The following is a 23514-nucleotide window of genomic DNA, read 5'->3' on the forward strand; positions in this document are numbered from 1 at the left end:
TTCTCAACTCCTTACTTTTTTTTCCCAACTCCTTATTTCTAAGGCTGAGAAAAACTTACTCATAAGCAGTTACTGATCTGAGCCAAAGGTGAATGATACAAAAGAAGAAATACCTGAACACTTGCCAACATTCACTATTTTTTGTTTTTGCTTTTCTATTAATCCGCACCACCTCAGCCAATAAAAGGAAGTTATAATGTGAACATTTATCCCACTGCTTTTCATAACTGGGCTATCACAAAAGCTACGTAGGGAGTCCTTGCCTTCCAAAAAAAACCGCTGTCAAAAAAGACTGAGTATAAAGAACTCAACTAGGAAGAGAATGAAAAAGCTTAAAAGGGAAATGGGCAGGAGGAATTATTCACAGCAACTTAACTGAAAGTGACTGATATCTGTATTGGGAAAGAAGATTCTAATTTAAAAATTAAGCAATGGTGCTAGAAAATACCCCTAACACCAAACAGAAAAATCTATGTACACTTTAATTTCAAAATTTCAAGCTGTTCACCCCTAATAAGCTCACCTACCTTCTCATTAACTTAGCAAAGAACTTTTGGAAAAAAGACATCTGTGTAGTCCATCTTCAAACACAAAACAGAATATACTTTATACACACTGTTCTACCAATGTACCTTTCCTTTGACCAGAAGAAATCAACATACAATCTTTATCTTTCCTTCCAGAGGATTTCAGAGAATTAATGTTACCGTAACAGCTCAGCGAAAGGAATGCAAGCTAAAAACATTTAACAAGTGATCTAGTTAGATATCAGAGAATAACTGTTGAGCACACATGTAACCAAAGTCAATGACAAAATAAAATTCATTTTAAAGAATTTATTACATTGTTATGATATATAAGCACAAGTATGGTTTTACAGCTTTTACCTAATTAAGTTACTGAAATAAGTATAAGGTGGAAGAGAAGGAACCAATGAATGTCAATGCAAAAGATAAAGGTGCCTAAAGAAAACAATATAGGTACACTAAAACTGGCTCAAATTTGAAAGAGATATATACATACAAGATAGAAGGCTGGGGATTTTAAAAATTATTAAAGACTGCAGCTAGAATAAAAAATTAACCCTTTCCCCACAAATAACATACTAAAAAAGTCAGAAAAGAAAGCATTCCTATAATGGGAAGGAAACTGAGTAAAATGTCCTTCAAGACTCATTTGAAATAAAACAGTCTATTATTTTATGATTCATTAATGCTAAGTCACAGTAAAACTCTGACATCATCTTAAAGTCATCAGAAATAAGAATGCATACTAAACTTAAACTGCAGGGGAGTTAACATTTGATGTTCCTGAAAAAGTTAATGTTCTCTATAATTAAGTATAAAATATTAATTTCTTTGTACTCCCACAATTAATTTCATATCCATCTAACTAAAGCAATCTTGACATATTTAAATACTCAACAATGGCTATATCTCCAAACGAATACCTGCAGAAGAAAGGGAGGAAGGAACCCGCTTAGTACTCCTACCCTTTAAAGAACATACTTTTTTGATAAGTATAATTAAACACTGGAATAGCAGTTTGCAAAGTGTTTAATCTGAATTTTACAAAATTAATTTATTTAATTCTAGAATACCACTCCCATGGAATAAACACATGCCCCAGAATCAAATTCATCTAAATAGCTGAAAATGCATCTTTTGTATTGCTATAGGAGATAACAAAGAAGAATGGGTAAATGCAAAATGAATAAAAAATTTTAAAACTTGAGCTTGAGCCAAACTATGTAATTTTAAGTAAATTATTTAACCTAAACCAATATACTACTCACCTGTAGAGAAACAATATTGACACCTGCTTTAGGAGGTTGTGAAGATTAAATGAGATAATTTGTATAATGTAATTAGAATTCCAGAAACATGGCAAAGCACTTATTACATATCAATGATTAATTTTAATACCAAATATTAGAGAAATCAACTAATAATATACATCTACAGCTAATTTTCCTCTTAAATGTGAAGCCCAAGGACAATTACATAAAAATCAGAACAAAATAAGTATAACTTATAAATCTAGCCAGTGCAGTATGACAGGATACAGAAAGAAACAAAAATAACACTATTAGCAAATGAGAAGATTATATTCCTAAAAACCTCAATGAAAGCAACCGAAAAGCTTTTAGAATTTCAAATCTGTTAGCAAAGCAGCTTCCTGAAAATTATCATCATTCTCACTCCCCAGTAGAGAGGGAGGGGGAGGAGAGGTTGAGGAAGAATGAGAGGGCAGGGAAGACATGTGTAGTAAAAGACGTGTGTAGTAAAGCTAGCAGATATATATATGTGTGTGTACGTGTATATATGTATATATTTAAGAATGCATATAAAAAATTATGGAATCCAAATAAAATCCATAGTTAATAGTATCACACTAATGTCAATTACAGTTTGATAAGATGCCATCATTGCAGGAGCTAGGTAACATTAAACAGTACACGGGAACTCTGTGTACTCTGTGCAACTTCCGTGTGCATAAAATTATTTCAAAATAAAAAAGTTTTAAAAATGCACAAAATACATCTCACAAGAAACCTGTATAACTGAAAACAAATTATAAACTTCCAAATGTAAAAGAATACCTGAATAAACAAAGATAAATATTTCCAGATGGCGAAGTCCAAACATTACACTATCATTCTAATCAATCTGAAGCATTTCAATTAATAATCCTAATGCCTTTTTTTTTTAGCAACATCATTCTGAAGTTGAACTGGAATAATAAGTAAAGCAAAGAATATGCAGGAAAGATTACCCCTACCAGGTACTAAAGAAAATAATCAGGCTATAATAATTGAAAGCAGAAAACCCTAACATCCAAGAATTGTTAAGCAAAGTAGTGCAAACAAATGGCCCAGATACATACCCTATTCCCTATATCCCTACAAACCTAAATTCCAGATGGACTAAAACACAGAAGTCAAAAAATAAAAGTAACAGAATAAAACTGTATGACTACTTATAAAATATCACTAAGAGTGTTTCTGGTTACATGTGAAGAGAGCTTCGAAGTCATTACTACCATACTCACAGTAAGAAAAAAGCCAACAACCTGAAAATCAACAACTCTTGTTAGATCCATCAGAGAATTGAGGACCAGGGCAAACTGCTGCCCTGAAAATTGGAGAGATAGGTGAATACAGAAAATCACAGCTTACAGAGGCTGTGAAGCCCACAGGTGGGGCCAGTATCCCTGGGAACACAAACTACAATTGATGAATTACTGAAAGTTCAGTGTGGACTAACTTGAGAACAACAAAAAATCTGGGATGGCAGACGTGGGGAGGAGGACTTTCCTAAGTGTTACCTCCAGGTGCACCAACAGGTTCACACTACGAAGATCTGAGAAAAACTCCCTCATACTTCCAAAGAGGGATGGGAAAAGCAGCCATTTGAAATAGCCCAGGGCTCTCTCTGGTCTCCGTAAAAAGAAACTACTTTACCAAAGCCTAACCAACCCAGAGTAAAGGAAATACCTACCTTCAATCCTCTCTAGACTTCTTGTCTCACCTAGGTGTTGAGGGGAGAAGGGCAGGGGAACTAACAAGCACTCCATAAAGTCACCGCCAAGAGGCACAGGCTCACTAAAAGACTTAGACCAGGAAGGATCCTTCAGTTATAAAAAAGTTTGTTTTATGAAATGTCATGGCTCCATTCATAATTTTGTCTTTTCTTCCAATTGATATATACAACTTTCAGAGCTCTCGTATTTGGAAGACTAGAAGGGCCCAGACTTTGAAATAGTGTCTTGTTTTCATTGTTTTTGTTTTGTTTGTTTAACTAAAGCTATATAAAGCTTGTGGATTAAACAGAATAAATTTCTAAATTAAAAAAAAAAAAGACTTAGACCTAATTATAGGATAATAGAACGCTTCCGTTCTTCCCATACTTTACCTACTAACAATAAGGCTCGTATCTTATAATTATCTAATAGTTGAAAAGAAAAGCCTCAGGAGTTACTAGAGAAACCCAAAGACAAGGACATTAGAGGAAATTTTAACCTCTGACACCACAGTTAAAATAATCAGTAAATATAGCCTCCTAGCCAGGTAACAAAAAACCTCACACTGAGGCCTATTTACCTGAGTTCCTTTTACTCAATACATCATGCCCAGCTATCAAAAAATCACAAGGCATGCTAAAAAGCAAAAAACATGTGAAGAGGCAAAGCAAGCATCAGATATAACATATTTTTAGAATTATCACATCTGAGAATTTAATATCTATGACTAACAGACTGAGGGCTTCAATGGAAAAAGTGGACACCATGAAGGAACAGGTGGATAATGTAAGCAATGTAAGCAGAGATATGGAAACCCTAAGAAAGAATCGAAAGAAAATGACAAAACTCAATTAACACTGTAATAGAAGTGAATGCCTTTAATGGGCTAACAGACTGGACACAGCCAAGAAAGGAATCAGTAAGCTTGAAGATATATCAATATGAATTCCCAAACTGAAAAACTAAGAGGAAAAAATAACAAACAAACAAAAAAAACCCAGAATATCCAAGAACTGTGGGACGATTACAAAATGTGTAACATATGTATAATAGAAGTATCAGAAGAAAAAGAAAAAAACAGATGAACTTTGAATAATGGCTGAAAATTTTCCAAAATAGATGACACAGACCAAATCACACACCATAAAGCTCAGAGACCATCAAACAAAATACTGAAAAAATCTACACTTAGGCACATCATATTCAAACTACAGAAAAGCAAAGACAGAAAATCTTGAAGGAAACCAGAGGAAATAACATTTTATCTAAGAGGAACAACATTAAGAATTATATCAGAATTCTCTTCAGAAACCATGCAAGCAAGAGACTGAAGTAAAATATTTTAAAGTGTTGAACGAAAAAAAAAAAAACACATCAACCTAGAATTCTGCATCCAGCAAAATGATTCTTCAAAGGCGAAGGACATTATCAAGATTGTCTAAGAGAAACAAAAATTGAGGGAATTTGTTACCAGTAGACCTGCCTGCAAGAAATGTTAAAAGTTCTTCAGAGGTAAAAAAATTATAGATGTTAGAAACTAAATTTATATAAAGAAATGAAAACTCTTAAATAAATGAAGATTAAACCAGAATACCATTAAGCACATACTCAATTAAATAAAATTGTATATATATTTATTACATCTTTATTTAAATATATACACATATATGTATATACACATAAAAAACCAAAGGCAAAAACCCTAAAGGATAAATAATTTTAATTATATCAAAATCAAAATCTATGGTATACATAAAAATACCATGAACCAAACTGAAAAGCCAACTACTATCTAGGGAAAATTGTGAAGTTAAAAGTCTTAATACCTTTAAAAAAAAAAAAAAACATTCATAGTGTGGGGAGAGAGAGTGTAAAAGATAGACTTCTCTGGTGAATTTGGGAGATAGAACTGGGCATGCTTTTTTCAGTGTCGCATAAGTTCTTTTTCATTTAGAGCCAGTCTTTATCTGAAGATGCACACAGTTTTTGCTGTTCTGTGCTGTAGACTTAAAGGAAAGCCTAGATTCTGGCCCCTGTCAAGAGGCCTATAGTTGTTTAGTGCAGTAAATGGCTGGATAAATCGTATTCAGAGATGAAGAGTACTGAGAAGGCCATTGTGGTGATACATCTAAGCCAAACCTTCCAATCCAGCTTTATCCAACCAAAATTCTGATCTCCACCTGCAAATTTCTGATCTCCATCTGATTCCCTTATGTATTTGCTCAACTAGCACAGAATTTCAATGGGGGGGGTGGATTAATTATCTGCTCCCCAGACCCAAGCAGTTATCTCCAACAGCAACCATGTTTTTTTATAACTTCATCTAAATGTTTTACAAACCAAGGTATTCACAAGGTATAGAGACAGAAATATATAGATGGAAAGATATATAATTCACTTTAAAGAAAAAAAGAACAGTTCTTTAGTATATCAGAGAGCACTTTCCTTCTTGGACTCTGAGTATCATAAGGCATCAGAAGGATGGAATTATACATTGGATTTACACTATAAAGCTAATAAAGTTTAAACTTTCAGTTCATACACTTGGCATGGGCCCCTTCCAAAAGTCGTAGGCATGATTTTATATTTATAATTTTGTACTTTTTCTTAAAAAGGACCCCCGAAATTATAAAACCTAGAGGCCTCACAAAACCTGGATAAGCTCTGGATGAAACCCACAAGGGAAAGCAGAATAAAGTCAAATGCATTCTAGATTGGGATTTTAAATTTCAATCTAACTAAGGAGATTCTGAAACTCTTATGTTATTATATTTAGGATATTAGAGTTAAATGAAACAAAATCAGTACTTCATAGTAGTTACTTCATAGTTTACCATAATGAAAAGCTGAAACCCTATTAAAAGACTCCTATTTCCCCACCTCAAAAAGGGGGCTTATTATGCCACTGTTATGTTAGCTACTGTGATAACAACCTAGGAACATGTTTATGATCTGATGTTAAATGTAAAGATAAAATATTATAATCACTTTTATCTAAGAAACCTACATGAAAGAAACTTGCAAAGAATAATGGGCTTGTTAGTATGCAAAACAAAGATTACCTTTTCTTTCCCCTTTTTCCAAATAATCCATAATTACTTTTTATAATTTAAGTTTTTAAATTATAATTTTAAGCTATGTCTATAAGGAAATAAAATTGATCTTGGGTAGTTTTAAAACTTCTAACACCAAATTCTACACAGTTCCAAAATATTTTTGGCAACCACATTATTTTTAATGTATAACTTTCTCAAGGTAACTACTTTGAAAAAGAGTATTATTTTGGGTCCTATTATCTTATAAGCATACCATAACTGCATTACTTTCTTCAGAACTGTTCTCAGAAGCTTTTAAGGAAGATAGCTTCATTATACTAATTTAACCTAGACTGTTGTACTTTTCCTGACTTCTTCTGTTCCTCCCTTGAAAAGAGCTCCCACTTCTTATGTCTAATGGTGCATGTGCTCTTAGTAACCAGGATCTTACCTATTATTAATGCTGTTCTAATATAGAAAGAAAACTATTACTATAGGTATTACTACTTATTAAATCAGTAATCTCAATTTTATAAATCATAAGTTAATATATTTGATCATGACCCTAGCCTAAAACAAAACATTATATGACTTTTGTGCATCACTTTATTTATTCAAGAATATTTTCATCGCCAGGCAAGATAATTAGGTAGCTACTGCTTGGACTATAAAATGAATCAGTATATTACACCAAGTATGTGAAACTGTACATACTATACTATGAACAACCAGAGGAATGGTTAAAAAAAAAAAATTAAAATTAAGGCAACAGCTCTCCTCAAAACTATCTTTAATTTAACCTTCGGCAATTTATTTTTATCCTTTAATGTTAATCTAACAATACTTATTTTAAATCATATTTGAAAACTGTAGCTTAGAAATGTCAACTTAGTCCAATTTTTCTTAGCTATCATGGCTATATGAATAAGTTATAAACTATTTTATCAGATTTTCTTAAATTAAAAACCAAATAGAAAGATAACTTACTTACCATAATTTTTTTCTAAATAATCAACAATGTGGTCTTAAATTCTGTCTACCCTTAATGGGTAGACAGTAAAAACCTTAAATCACAGTCAGAGCCCGTAGTATCATAGCAAGAAGAGCAGTATCACAAAGCATTTATGCTACAACCTTCTATAACCTCAATTCTTATGATTTTCCCAAACTGTCTTTGTTATTACTAACTAATAAGACTTTTCCACTTCACTTTTATTGTGTAAACCAAATGCAAGTATGGACTGTTTCCCTGACTCCTTAAATAAAAGGCAGCAATGATGCTATTTCTCCAAAATTTACCTCAGAAGCTGAAGTAAGCATTATATTTAATTGTAGTTGAAAAGTCTCTGATGCTGTGTAAGATTCAAGAATTCTGTTCTTTAGGATTCTCATAATCTCAGCATTAAACCTACAATACAATCTATTCCATATTCAAATAAAAAAGAAAAAGTTGAAATTCCCCAATTAAAATAAAGGATACAGAATATATTTTTCCCCTCTATTTAAGAATATGACAATGAATCACTGTGGGAAAATTGACAATAAAGGAACTATCACATAAAACTTTTTCCATAATGGAGAAATAGGCTTGGGTTCTTTCTTCCTCCACTAATTTGACTATCAACGCTTTAAAAAAATTATTTGGAAGCTAAGAAACTATTTTACATACACACACACACACACACACACACACAGAGAGAAATTCCCTTGTCACAATTCAAATTTAACGTGCATTTTATAAAAATCTATCCTTAAACTGCCAAGTTGGCAAAGATTAGTAGGCAAGAGTGAAGGAACTTCAGTCATGTTAAAGAGCCAAGACTTTTCTCTAATTTTTATGAAAGTAAATAGATGTCTATCTTTAGGAGCAAATAATAATATGAACTGCCAGTGATTTTTACTCCTTCCTAAGAGAGGAAAGAAATAGTTAATCTGAATGTCAAACCTTTAACTCATGTAACATCATTTGATTTATCTAAACACTTGTAAGACAAGTGTAATCCTATGAGGTAGAGCATTGGACAAAGCCTAGGGCAGCAAAAAAACATAAACTCAAAACTACATTAAACCAAAAAGACAACAGCAACAAAAAGATAAATATATTATCATCACTATTAATAACAACTTATAATTACAGTTTTTTTAATTGTAGTTTTTATAGTTTACAAACGTTTTCACATTCATTACATCATTTGAGGATCATTTTATCTTCCCACTCTCTGAGGACAGCAGAAATAAGCAACATTTATATTAAATGAAGTTATACATATAAAACACTTAAAATATGCCTAGTTTACAATAAGTATTCAACAAGTGTTAGTTATTATTGTCTGTTATAGATGAAGGTTCACAGATCATGATGGCTTGCCACTGGTGGGAAAAGCAGAAAACCACTGAAGAAACATGGGCCCAGTGGTAAAGAAGGAAGAGATTCAAATCAAGTAAAAAAAAAAAAAAAAAATCAAAGGGAAGTCAGAGTGGTCATGAGGAAGACTAGTTGTAGCTAGTCACAGGTTTAATTAGTCAGAGTTCTAACCTAGGACAAAACAGAAAGGGTGCATAATGGTATCTCACCAATCAGACATTCCTGGATGGGTTCATCCCAAATCAGAGAGAGACTTCACGAACAACTCCCAGGTTCAGGAGCAAAAGTCACACATACCCCTAATTTTCCTTGCTTAGAAAGCTATTTTGAGACACTAAAATATCATTAGAAGGGTGTTTGCTTCTTTTGTTTTAATCTTCAAAACATGAAGGGAAGATAAGAAATTTATGTTCTAGAGGACAATGATGGTTTTTATTCTATCCTATTTAACAAAATGAAGAATATACCTAAAATATACCTTAAGATCATGTCAAGCCAGTTTTTCTAATCAGCTCTTCTATGGAAGGAAACAACTGAGTTAAACTGGCTTTCTGCCAGAGATGTATAACACACAGGGAACATGCAACACTTTATTGGAGATGGCTGTATTTTATTTAAAAAAAAAAAAAAATACTATGGTGAAATAAAAAATGCTGGCAATTACAGGCAGCTTCCTAAAATCTAAATACAAAATAATCACAAATTTCTCAGTTGTATTTGATCAACAATCTTCACGTCAAAACCAACTGCTGAACTAGTTTCAGTATGATATGGACAAAGCTAAAACAACTAAGTCAAATGCAAGGCTGAAGGAGGATTTCTATCGATTTTAATTCAATAACTCAATTTACTCAAAGCTCCAACATTCCTCCCTATATTCAAAATATTATATTTATCACTTAAGATATTGTCCTTTTACATCACATCTTAGAAATTGAAAGAACCATAGACAGCCCTAATTAACCACTAAGCTCTTTTCTGAAGAACAAAGAGAGGGTCGAGTTTACAACTCTCTTTACTGAAGACCAAATAAAAATTCATTTTTGCAGTAGGATTTCAGTTATGATGTTTACACTGTGCAGCTAAATTTTCTTAATTCGTATCTTTTAAAAGTTACTATTAACCAAAATAACACATATACTGTATCAACAATATTAATTAAAATAACATACATACTAAAACATGTATGTTAGTAAAACAGCAAGGTCCATTTTAGTTAACTTAAAACCTAGTGAAAGTCTTAAAAGCAGTCAAAAGAATAAAGGATATTATGTACAGCTAAACAAAGGTAATAATGATGCAGCCTCATAAGAAACAACATAAGCCAAAAGACAACAGAGCAACATCTGTAAAGTACTGAAAGAAAAAATATATATTAACCTAGAATTCTATACCCAGCAAAAATATCTAAGGCAAGTAGAGACTTTTTCAGACATACAAAAGTGAAAAAAAAAAAAAAAATGCATCACCAGCAGACTTTCAGTATAACTAATTTTATTTTTTTAATGATTTTATTTATTTGAGAGAGAGAATGAGCAGTGGGGAAAGGCAGAGGAAAAAGGAGAAGTAGGCTCTCCACTGAGCTGGGAGCCCAATGCAGGGCTCGATCCTAAGACCCTGGGATCATGACCTGAGCCAAAGGCAGACCCTTAACAGACTGAGCCACCCAGGTACCCCAGTATAACCAATTTTAAAAGAAATCCTTCAGGATTAAGGAAAATAGTACCAGATGAAAACCTGCATCTACACAAAGGTATGAAGAGCATTGGGAATGGAAAATGGATGAGTAAATATAAAACAAGAATTTTTAATCTCTTTAAAAGATAACTGTTTAAAATAACAATGTGTTACAGAACCTACATGTAAATATAAGATCTATAATAACAATAGCAAAAAGCTAAGGGAGAGGAAATGGAAGTATAATTAAGGTTCTTACATATGACATAGTATAATGTATACCATAAACCCTAAAGCAATCACTAAAAAAAAATCACAAAAAAGTGCACCACTAATAAGTCAACAAATGAGATAAAAGGGAATAACAAAACAATCGTAAAGAAGCCAGAAAAAGAGAAAAGGGGAAACAAGGAACAGATGGAACAAATAGGAAACAAATAGTAACGCACATATTTAAACCCAACCATATCAATAATTACATTAACAATAAATGTTCTAAACACCACCATTTACAAGGGGGATTATGAAATTGGATGCAAGCCCCAACTACATGCTGCCAACAAGAAATCCACTTTAAATAAAAAGACAAACAGGTTAACATCAAAGAGTGGGAAAAGATCTATCATGCTAACACTAATCAAAAGAAAACTGAAGTGGCTAATCAGACCAAGTAGGTTTCAGAGAAAAGAATATTACCAATGATAAAAAGGGTCATTTCATAATGAAAAAGGGGTTAATTAGTCAAGAAGACATGACATTCCTACACATTTATGCACCTGATCATAGTACTTCAAAATACATGAAGCAAAAAGTAACAGAGCTTCAAGCAAAAATAGACGAAGTCACAATTATTATCAGAGATTTCAAAACCCCTCTCTCTATAATTGATGGAACAAGTAGGCAGGAAGAAAATCAAGGATATAGAAGAACAACTTTACCAACCAACTAGACCTAATCGACATGTACTGCATACTCCACCCTATAACAACAGAATACACATTTTTCATGTTCACACAGAACACTTACTGAGAGTTTATAGCTGAGGCATAAAACAAATCTAAATAAATTTTAGGATTTATGCAGAGATTCAAAAATTCAAATATATGCTGTCCCCTTCCATAATACACAGTTGTACTGATAAGTAACTGCCAGATAAAAACCCCATTTCCCAACCTCCCCCCTTGCATATAGTGAAGTCTTCATCAGTAAACTGAGGATAAAAGAGGCCAAAAAAGTTTAGAAAGGGGGACCTCCTCACCCTTTTCATACCCTATACGGCAGGAGGTACCCAAGACCCTGAATCAATCACCCATGTAGAAGAAAACCATCCACCAAAATGATCACCTAATATGTGAATGGAAAAAAAAGTCATTTGCCATGTTTAGCCAATAAAATTGGGGGCTTTGTTTTAAAAGCAGCTAGTTTCACTCTAACTCAGGAAGCTTCCAAAGAGTTTTATGCAGAGTGACATGATTTGATTTACATCTTAGAAGGATCGCTCTAGCTGTTGTATTAAGAATAGTCTGTAGAAAAGCAACTGTGGAAGCAAACTAGTTAAGACATGGCAGTAATCCAGGGAAAAGATGATGGCATCCTGAATTAGGGTGATAACAGCGCAAGTGTTGAATAGTAGTCATATTCTAGAAATATTTGAAGGTAAATCTAATAAGATTTTTCTGACAGATTAGAGGCAGAGTATGAAAAAAGAAGTCAAGTAAAAACCTGGTGACTGAAAGGATAGAGCTGCCATCAACTGAGGATAGGGAAGGTCAAAGATAAAATGGATTCAGGTTGGATAAGGCAGTGGAGAGAGATATCAGAAGATCCATTTTGGACACCATGAGCTCAAGATGTCTATTAACTACTCAAAGACAAACTCTAGTGGGCAGCCAAATTCCTAGGAAATAGGCCTGAATTAGAAATATATATTTGGAAGTTGTCAGCATATAAATCACCCACTAAGGGAGAGTAAATTAAGAAGAGTTCCAAGAACTGAGCCCTGGGTTATGCTTATGCTAAGAGGTTGAGGAGAAAAGGAGAACCTAACACAGGATTTGGAGAAGTAACCACCAATGAGGTGGGAAGAAAACCAAGAGTATGGTATCTTGGAAGCAAGGTAAAGAAAACCTACCAAAAAAGAAGACATGAGCAATTGTGTCAAATTCCGCTGATAGGTCAAATAAAATGAAGATCAAAAATTGACCATAGGATTTAGGGAAATTACTGTTGAGTTTGACAATTAAGAGTTAGCAAAACTAGACAAGTTTTTAGTTTTACTACAAAGGGAAGCCAAAATATGGAACAGAGGTTGTCTGAAAAAAGGGTAGTCAAGACAAAGTATTGCTTTAATGAAAAAAAAGACAAAGTATTGCTTTGGTTTTTGGGTGGGAGAAATAATAGCATGTTCATATGCTAGTGAGAATACCCAAGCAGAAAGAGAAGTAATGATTATAGGAGAATGAAGGAAAACTTCTGGAACCATGCCTTGTAGGTTAGGAAACTGGATCAGGTGCACAAGTGACCCAACAGGCAGATAATCTATTGTTAACAGGCAGAAAGGTAGAGTAGCTAAACACAGTTACTAGTAGGTGGGTAGATAATTGTAAATAATTAGGCTATAGTGACTGTCAAGTCCAGATATCTGTAAGAACATCCCTCAAAAGTGGTCTTCTGAAGTGCAGTGTTTGAATATTCACTATTATTTCAACTCCACTAGGTGCCAAAAAGCTATTAGAAGTCTTCACAGAGTGGGAGACAGACATCTCGGGATTACCTTAATTGAGACCAGTTGTTTCTAGTGACTACTCCATGGCACTAGACACCCTATCCAGGACTCATAAGTGAGGCACTAATTAGCAATTCTAGAATAACTGCATTCCAATTAATCCAAAGTCTTCTAAACAGTAGCTCCTGTGCATTTTTCAAACAATTTCAGAAGTAGAGAAATCTATCATTCTTGGCAACATTGCATATACTGTTGCATCATTTCAGGCACTTTAAATACTACCAAATTCCAAAGTTCAGTCTCAACCTTAGTCCTGGAGTGAGTTAGTTCATTAGTTTAGGAGTATTTTAAGAACAGAGAGAGTAACATAATTTTCACCAGTGAAGAGGACTAAATAGTCCATTCTGAGTTACTGTCCTCATTTAAAAGATTATGTCCTAAGCTATTCACAGACTCATGTAGGGGTGGTGTTAGAAGCATTTGAACAGCAAATATTATTTTAAATCCTTAGACCCTATAGAAAATAAAATAATCAAGCATATTAATTCTAACATTTACATAACAAAGCTTTCATTGCACTATTCCATCTTAGCATTAGCAACAGGTATCTCTTGAGATTCAGAAAAAAACTACTTTGTAAAAGCAACAAATTCTGATATACAATTCTAACAGCTAAGTAAGTAGTAAGCTAACTAACAGTTTTCATTGACTCCGTATCTTCCATTAGAAAAATTAAGTATACATTTTAATAAAATGAAGTTTTTCAACATAACACCCCAGAGAACGTTTTCATAACTAATGTGTTTGTATCCTAAATGTAACTCTCAAGCTGCATGTTATAATATATTAATATTAAAAAAAAGAAATAAAAAACGTGCTTCATTAAATACAAACCATCTACTGCAAGTCAGTGTTTCCTACCATTAAAGGGATCACATATGCCTTTGCAAATCTGATGAAAGCTATGCATATAATTTCAGGGAATTCATGGATGTCTTGAAGCCTATATAGAGGTCCTGCAAGTTTAGAGAATCTGTAATCAGTAGAAAAAATGGAGTCCAAAATCAATCCAAAAACATAGGAAAATTTAATATATGAAAAAAGGAATTGTAATATATGAAAAAAAGAACTGTAACATACAGTGGAAAATGATTTATTAGTATATTATTTGCCATAAGTTGCTATTCATTGGAAGAAACTATAATAAATCTCTATAAATATATGAATGCTTTAATGAACTAAATGTAAAAAATAAAAATTATAAGATACTATAACAAAATATAGAGAATGTACATAATCTTGGTTGGGGACAGTCTTCTCAAATAACAGAAGAAACCTACTTGCCTAAATTGATAGATGTGACTGTGTAAATTTTGTAACTTATGCATAAGCTTACAGAAAGCTTTACACTTACAGAAAACAACTGCATCCTTTTTTTTTTCCTACAACAGAAATAACCTATTTCAGTCGTTTCATTGGGTAATATAATTATGTTCATTATTTGGATATAAACAAGGAGCAGACATTACACTAAACCAATTTCTTTGTATCAGAAATTAGATTTTCCCAGAATTATATTCATTCTTAGCAATAAGTGCAATTAAACATTGATATTACCGTTTAAAAATTCTATTCAAACTGCTAAATCTTAGTGTAATGTCAATATAAAGTCCCAAGCAGCCTGGTATAATTAAAGAAGCACTTGATTTGGAATCACACATACCTGGGTTCCAATCCTGACTCGGCCACTATTAGTTATGTGGTCAAGTTATACAACCTTTGAGCCTATTCCTGCATTTGTAAAAATAGCTTTCTGTGGTGGTCTTGGAAGATCACATAAGAATATCGCATATGGAAGTGCCTAGTACAGAGTCTGATTGTCAAACTATGCCTTCTTCTGCCTTCCTTCCCTAAGTAAGATTACTTAGTCTAAATGATTTTGCTGCTGGTATTTTATCGCTTGCTTCTCAAAAAGTATTTAAAACAATACTGAGGTGAAAGAATATACACAAACACACTTCACATTACTTTTTCATATTCAAATTACAGCCTCTTGAGCTGATTTTTAAATGCCATGTACATTTTTAAATCAGAATGTATCGCATTCTTTTAACACTCCCTCCCCACCCCAAAATCCTCCCAAATGCCAAAGTTCCCTACTAATCTGAAAGCACCTATTATCTGCATTTTTCTGGTCTTTCACAACTTCAGACTCCAACATTACATACTTCAGACCCCTTCTCTCATTAAAGTAAGCACTGTTAACTCCTTAAGGTACTTAAGCATATGGTTTATTTATTGCATAATCTTACTTTTCCTTCCACCAACTTAAATCTCACTATAATTCCCCTTCAGCGTTCCCTTCTCTCCTAAATGCACTACATCAACATTGCCGGGGGCCACATACGCAAACATTCCTCTTCGTAAACCCAAAATATTAATAAAATTTAGCTCCACTAAAAAAAAGTACTTAAATGCCTCGATGCCTCCTTTCAGTACCACGCTGAAGCTTTTTATTTGCTTTCCTGTCCTACCTTGGCAGCCTATTTCTCCGATCAGTTGTGTGGTCCCTTGCTGCCCCCAGCACAAGAGTGCAACTCACTACAGTGTATTTCTCTTACCATCATTCCCAGTATCTCCCTCCATTTCCGGGCATCTATCCCTTCATGAACCTCCCCGTCCCCAAAAGATGTGCATCCAGGTACCCACACCTAAAATTAGAATACCCCTCGACTGACACTGCCAGGGCTTTCCGTAGACTCAAGAAAACACACAAGGCTAAGCGTTCCTGCCTCCTCTAGCAGTTCCCGCTCCCTACCGAATTCGGTCTTCTCTTGCCGTCTCCCCGGTGGAAATGCCTACTTCTGGTAACCCTTAGGCACGGGAAAGCCCACCTTAGCAACCTCTGCCCGGTGACCTCGCGAGCCCAGCACGTCCCTCAAGCTTAATTCACACCATTCTTGGAGCTTATGTTTTCGATGCCCCCAGTCCCAGCTGTCGATGCAAGCTCTTTCACCCTCTTGCCCCCGAGCCAGACCGCAGGTTAGACGATAACCCACTTACTCCGGTCGCAATGCCTCCCCGGCCCGGCCCCTTCCACACCACTCACCCCGGAGTGGCTCTGCTCCTTACCTAGCTTCAATCGGGACTCCTCCAATTTCTGGATTTGGTTCTCCAAGAAGAGCATCCCCACTACGAAGGCCACCACCGCCAGCAGCTGCAACTTGGGCGGCATCATAATCCTAAGGAGCCCCATGAAACCCGCTGCTCGGGATCAAGACATACCGCGGGGGGCGGGGAGCGGGGCCCCGGAAGCGAGTGAGACGCCGGGGGGAGCCCACCGAGCCGAGAGAAAGGCAAGGAGAGCGCGACAGCGAGAGAACCACCGCAGCGACCCCCCTTCTCGCCTCCCCACTCCCCCGCCCCCAGGCGCCAGCACCAACGCCGCCGGTGCCCGCTTCTCCTGGACCGACTCAACGGCCGCCCCCTCCAAAAGCCCGCGCAGCAAACACAGTGCGAAGCGGCTGCCGGGCTCTCGCCTCTCTACTGCCTCAGTCCCCGACCCCCGCGCCCGCCTGCCCGCCTCCTTCTCTTCCTTCCTTCCCTCCCTCCTTTGCTCGCGGCCGCGCGCTCCTCCACCAGCGCTGCGGCTGCGGCTGCGCCGCCCTCGGCTCCGCCCCCTGCCCATCCCCCGCCGCCCCCACGCGCACGCATCCACGTACGCTGCTCGGCAACCAGAGGCTCCACCCTCTGCTCGCGTTCAGTTGTGCCTATTGGACCGAAGAAACACGGAGCCTCACTCTTGGTTCGTGTTACGGTTGGTTTCCTTTGCCGTGCGTGTCAACCAAAGCGGCATTCGATTGGGTAAACTTGGAGAAGGAGGCGGGCTGAAACCGGCGAAGGCGGGGCTTCTTGGTGGCTGGACGAAATGTGAATAAAAGGAAGGAGCCCAGAGCAGCACAGATTTGGGGAGTTTAGGAAAATGCCTGATAGGGGTTTCGAAAGGACCCAGCGACTTTATATTTATGTCAAATATAAAGATATTTGACCACCTTTAAGTTTCAACATACCCTTAGGTAATACCTGTCTCTGCAGAGTAAGAGACTTGATGACAACGGCCTTTAACATCCTGTTTTGGATCAGGCTCTGGAGTGGACGCCCCTAGCTGAGGGGTCCTCCGGGCAGTCGGAAACCTACGAAAGATGGTAGCGATGGCGGCTGGGCCGAGTGGGTTGCTCTCGCTGGCGTTTGGGCTGCGATTGCTCTTGGCTGCTGTACTTCAAACGGTAAGTGGAGATCATCTCCGCGGCAGCCCAGGGCGAGTGGGGAATGTTGCGCTGAGGAATACGAAACATTCGGTCCTGCATGGTAGCCACACTTGGAGAGGCTGGGAGGACTGGGCTTCCTTAGCGACTGCTGCGACCGGAATGCTACGTGGCTTCATTCCTCGTTTGATGCTTTTCCTTTCCCGCCCCGGATTTCTAGCGGTTCTTTTTCCTAACTTCAGAATATCTTGAGTAGTACTTATATTTTGCAGAGTTCCAGCTAAAAACAACCTGTAAACCACACATTGGGCGGGGGGGCGGGGGGGGCAATGAATCTTAGAAAGGAATGAAGATTGTTTTTAAACGGGCAGAATACAAGGAACTACCGTTCTTTGTGATAAGGCTCCCTAGATCTTAGAAGAAAGCCCCCAAGTCTTTGGTCTGGGGTACACTTCCTGTTTACTTTTTTCTCTCAATTGTTAGTGGTCTCTAATTCTTTTATCTCCGAGCTCTGTTATTCACGTGCTGCTGGGTGCATTTCAGTGCCATTTGTGGTTTTAAACAACGTTGTTGCAATAAAAGGAGCTACTCTATGCTAAAGCATAATTTTTTTTTGAAATCCATTTTCTAAAATGATAGCCTTCATCTCGTTTAAAATCGGGCAGTGTCAACCAACTTTTTAAATTAGTTCTTCATTAACACAACAGACGCGTTCTTAATCTTTGAATGGGGAAGGACTAATTTTGTCTTATTTTTCTATTCATTCATGTACAACTTAATATTGGTTGATTCCTCCTAAGAAGCTTGCGATCCATGTTTTGCCTTATGAATAACTTCTTTTTTTCTAGGCACTGCGGGAGATTTTACACTTTTCTTAATCAGCTTAATTCTTCAGGTATTTTCATTACTGAGCCAGCTGAAAAGTTTTCTCCTAGGAGACCTGGTTTCATTGACTTAAGCAAGATTTGAGGAAGTTAGGGCCTATACCGAAGACATCCATAAACAGCCCGTGCTTTTCTTTCCTCAAAGAGTTTGAAGTTCCTGCCCGGTTTTTTTTGTTTTTTTGCAACCATACCTTAAAGGTGGATTTTTAACTTCTCTAATTAGTATCATAGTATTCTGTTATTCAGGCATTTGGTGCCCTTTAGAAATTACTGAAAGAGCCCTCTCTAAACTTTCTACTGGAGGTTTTCTCCTTTTTTTTCTTTGCCAATCTTCGATAATTAGAGTCCACCACCATACAGAGATAAGGAGTAACATTTCATGTTGACTTCTCCTGATTTCTCTGTCTTTAATTATCTATGTTGTGTAACCACCCCAAAATTTGGTGGCTTGAAATAACAATTTCTCATAATTTTGTGGGTCTGCAGTTCCTCTGTTGATTTCCTCTGGGTCATGTACGGAGCTACATTGAGCTAGTAGGTCCCCTGAACTGAAAGATCCAAGATGGCTTCATTCTTAGTTGGTGCTGTCAGCAAGGGTGACTTGGTTCTCCTCCGTGTGACCTCTCATCCTCCAGCCCGACTTCTTTTCATGACAGTCTTAGAGCAGCGCTCCTAAAGAGCAAGAGCTGCAATGCTTCCTGAAGCCTAGCCTTGAAAATCACAGATATCACTTCCACCTCACAATTTTTGTCAAAGCAAATCACAGGACCAACCTAGATTTCAGGGATGGAGAAACAGACTCCATCTCTGTGTAGGAGGAGTGACAAACTCAGCAAAGAAATGTACATACCAGGATAGAAGGAATTTAGGGCCATTAAATAATCTACCACCGTGACCGTCCACATAAGTCAAAAAGTCGGGTATCATCTTTGACTTTTTTTTTTTTTAACATACCTCACATCAGGCAATTACCAAGTCTTGTTGATTTTACTTCCTAAATATCTCTCAGATCCATGCACTTCATGTTAATCCCTCATTCAGGCCACCAACATCTCTTTCGTTAGCATTAATAACCTCCTGGTTCACTCTTCTAGCTATCAGAACCTAAATGGTTGGCTTTGTCAGCTTCCCAATTGCCCAAGCCAGCAAGTAGTCATTTTAAAATTCTTTTTCACTCTCTGAATCCAATTAGTCATTAAACCCTTGAAAATCTCCAAGCCAGTCCACTTAATTCTATGTCCACAGGCAGTACCTAAATTTAGGCCACCATTTTTGTTTGCCTGGAATTCCCACAACAGCTTCCTTAAACTGGGTTCCATATCTCATTTTCTCCCTTTCTAATCAAATCTCTACAGTGCATCAACAGTCATCTTTTTTAGAACTTTATTATTAAAATTCTTCAGTGGTTCCCTGTTGCTTTTAAGGTGAAGTCTGTTCTCCTGAACATTCCTTAACGAGGCCTGTTTCACCTGATACTTATTTGTTTAGCCAGCTTAATTCCCAGAACTACCTCTACTGCAAGAGCCAAAAGGTAAGGTGAAGAATTGGGGTCATTTGTTTTAACATATCTCACATACCATGTTCTCCCTCACCAGGCCTAAAGTAAAGTATTTAGATAAAATGCAAAGCTTAATTTACATACCACCTCCAGATATGCAAAGTCAGATACACTCTCTCCCTTGTATATTCCATCATCATATCTTACACTGTATTACACAGATCCACAATCTTAACAGCACCATACCTCTGTGTTTGTATCCATCCACTCCCCCACTCCTGTGCCAAGAATGTAGCTAAAGGGAATACAGAGACCTTATTTTGTTTTTTGTTTTTGTTTTTTTTAATATATTGTGCCTCATATGTATTTGTTCACTAAAATCCCTCAGGGGTGTGCCTGGTTGGCTCAGCCTGTTAAGTGTCTTCCTTTGGCCCAGGTCATGATCCCAGGGTCTGGGATCCACTCCTGCGTCAGACTCCCTCTGTGCCGCCCCTCCCCCCGCTTATGCTCATGCATGCACACAAAAAAATAATTAAAATCTTTAAAAAATAAAATCTCTCAGAGGTGTGAATGGCCTCCTAGTTCACTTGTGTTTGTTCCTTGCTATCAGAATCCTCAGGATATCTGTAGTTTGTGTAGATTGGTGATGAACCCCACTCGCTCCCACAAATACAAAATGACTCCAAAAATAGAGTCCTGAGCAGTTCATCCTTGTTGAACTATTTTCACTTCCTGAACATTTATTTCTGTCTCTTTCTTGGGTAATGGGTGGTGTTTTTAAGAAAATAAGGCAATAAATTCCTTGAGAAAGAAAAGGGTAGTATGAAGGATTGTTGGAAAAACACTGAAGAGTTAGAAAACTGCATTTCACTGTTAGTCTGAAGGAGGGGAAAAAGACCAGGTGGAATAAGTTGTTGGCAGTGGTTTAAAAAAAAAAAGCCAAATCTTTGGAACCTGACAGATGAATAAAAAGGGAATGAGGGAAGAATTTCTTGGCACCTTGAGGTTGAGCTACCAAGATGGATAGAGGACTTAGTTCCTACTTTGTTAATTTACACCTCTGAGTCCTTAGACTAGACAAGTTTTATCACTGTGCTGCTGTGTAGCCCTAATTTAAAGTTAATAGCAATGCATAGTTCTCAGCATTCTGATGAGGTGACAACTGGGAGGATATAAAGTAATTTAATCTGAAAATACATTCTGAGTATGCTTTAGCATTAGAAAAGTAATATCTTAGTATGGCCTACGGGAGCTGTTCTCTGGAGCACCCCAGAACTAAGTGGCATTCAAGGCTTCATTCAGCTCATACATAATATTTCTTCATTCAAAAAGGCATTATACTGGGATGCCTGGGTGGCCCAGTCAGTTAAGTATCTGCCTTCGGCTCAGGTCCAGGGTCCTGGGATCTAGTCCCACATCGGGCTCCTTGCCCAGCAGGGAGCCTGCTTCTCCCTCTGCCTGCTGCTCCCCCTGCTTGTGCTCTCTCTCTTTCTCTCTGACAAATAAAATCTTGGGGAAAAAAAAGAGGCACTGTACTGAAAGCAGTATAGAATGATACTGTGTATCTTTGATTCTGAGACACAACACCTCATCCTCCTTCAAGGTTAACCTCCATCCATCTTATTACAGTGGGCTGCACAATTATAATGCCAGCATTTTTGTTATTATTCTTAGTGGTACATATGATAATGGTGCATGAAGGATTCTGTGAGATACGATAGTTAATAATAAGGATTTTGAGGGCTGATCAGGATTAGAATCTTGATACTGCCATCTGTTATGCTGTGTTGTCTTAGATTACCTTAACTATCCTAATTAAGCCTCTATTTCCCTCTCTGTAAAATGGGGGTAAAATCTATTTCATAGGGGCGCCTGGGTGGCTCAGTTGGTTGAGCGGCTGCCTTCGGCTCAGGTCATGATCCCAGGGTCCTAGGATCGAGCCCCACATCGGGCTCCTTGCTCCGTAGGAAGCCTGCTTCTCCCTCTGCCACTCCCCCTGCTTGTGTTCCCTCTCTCGCTGTGTCTCTCTCTGTCAAATAAATAAAATCTTAAAAAAACTTAAAAAAAAAAAAAAAAAACATTTCATAGAGTTGTTAAGATTAAATGGATTAATGATGTAAAGTGCTTAGCGAAATATCTGGTGCTTTGTGAGAGCCTGCTGTCATGGCAATGTTTCTGGTAGTCATTTTCATGGGGTTCGTATGTAAACCCATCTATTTGGTTTAGTCTCAGATTTGAAATCTATTCACAATTACATGAGAAACCTATGAGTTTTCTGAGATTAAGGACCAGTTAAGAGAAAACTAATCATGTATGTATAATAAAATGTATATCTATACCAGACTTTTGCCTGAAAATGTATTGTTACAATATGGTTAATCCAGTTTCTCCGCCAACAACCCTCATCCATAAAGAAATAATAATACCAGAAAAATAAATGAGTAATGCATGGAAAAATTAAAATTTTGAACATCTATATTATTTAGCATTTGATATTTATTAGTGAAGTACTTAAAAATATGTTCTGATATCCTTAGATTCAAACCCTTGAGGGGCACCTGGGTGGCTCAGTCGGTTAAGGGTCCTACTCTGGATTTCGGCTCAGGTCATTATCTCAGGGTTGTGAGATGGAGCCTGCTTAAGAAATATCTGGCTCCCTCTCTCTCTGCCCCTCCCCCCTCCCCCCAAAACACAAAGCCTTGAGTCTGCAAAACTAATGATAGAAGAGCTAGAAAGAAGTAGTTCACTCATGAAACTCAAGTGAGCCTTGTATCTCCACCACACTTATCCTTTATCCCATCTCTAATAATTAAAACATAAGTAGTGTTTTGTATCTCTTGAGGGTTTTTAAGAGTACTGGAAAGTGAATAATGCAAACATCTATCAGGTACCCACTGGGTCCTGGGTAAAAAATTAGATGATTCCTGTACTTTTTCTCCTTTAATCCTCAAAACTTTGTGAGATAAATGGTAGTTATTCCTATTCAGAAATTCAGAAGTAAGGTTGCTCTGTGCTGGCATTTGAATCACGATGTCATCAGACTCCAAAACACATGTTTTGCATATTTATGCCACCTGTCAGTAGGTGCTCAATAAATGCCAGAATAAAATCAAATAATATGATTGCATGATCATTCATTTGAAATTTTTGTTTTTTGAAACATGCTTTGGCAATAACAATTTCTTAAATTTGTTAAGCAGGTCATGGTTTCAAAGTGATTTCACTTTTATTGCCTATTTTAGTTACCATGGAAATTCAAAAACTGCAAAACTGATCACCATAAAATTTAGTGGTATAAAACAATTATTTTGCTTTTAGATTCTGTGGGTCAGCAATTCAGACAGGTCACAGCAGGGTGAGTTGTGTGTTCCATGATGTCTCAGCTGAAAGGTCTGAAATATGAAGTTCTTTATTCAGATGTCTACTAATTGATGGTGGTTGTCAGCTGGGGGCTTCAGTTGCTCTCTACATGGGCCCCTCCATGTTGTCCCTCTAATTTAGGTTACCTTACAGCGTGGTGGCAAAGTTCGAAAATTTAGTGTT

General features: G+C 36.8%; 2 protein-coding genes across 5 annotated transcripts in view; one reads left to right on the plus strand and one right to left on the minus strand.

The window, feature by feature from the left end:
- HS2ST1 (heparan sulfate 2-O-sulfotransferase 1) overlaps window positions 1-16953 on the minus strand; it is a 172187-nt gene extending 155234 nt beyond the window's left edge. For both annotated transcript variants that reach the window (XM_032424567.1, XM_032424561.1), the window contains exon 1: window positions 16457-16953. In XM_032424567.1, coding sequence (XP_032280458.1) covers window positions 16457-16580 — 124 coding nt within the window. In that variant the 5' untranslated portion in view covers window positions 16581-16953. The remainder of the gene's footprint in view (window positions 1-16456) is intronic.
- A 302-nt stretch (window positions 16954-17255) lies between these two features.
- The window catches only part of SELENOF (selenoprotein F), a 54993-nt gene continuing 48734 nt past the window's right edge, over window positions 17256-23514 (plus strand). The window contains exon 1 of one of the 3 annotated variants that reach the window (XM_032424595.1): window positions 17256-17610. In XM_032424595.1, coding sequence (XP_032280486.1) covers window positions 17527-17610 — 84 coding nt within the window. In that variant the 5' untranslated portion in view covers window positions 17256-17526. The remainder of the gene's footprint in view (window positions 17611-23514) is intronic. The other 2 variants (XM_032424578.1, XM_032424586.1) reach the window with 2 other exon arrangements.

The sequence above is a fragment of the Phoca vitulina genome, unplaced genomic scaffold (assembly GCF_004348235.1).
Source record: "Phoca vitulina isolate PV1807 unplaced genomic scaffold, GSC_HSeal_1.0 scaffold2, whole genome shotgun sequence".
Classification (NCBI taxonomy): domain Eukaryota; kingdom Metazoa; phylum Chordata; class Mammalia; order Carnivora; family Phocidae; genus Phoca; species Phoca vitulina.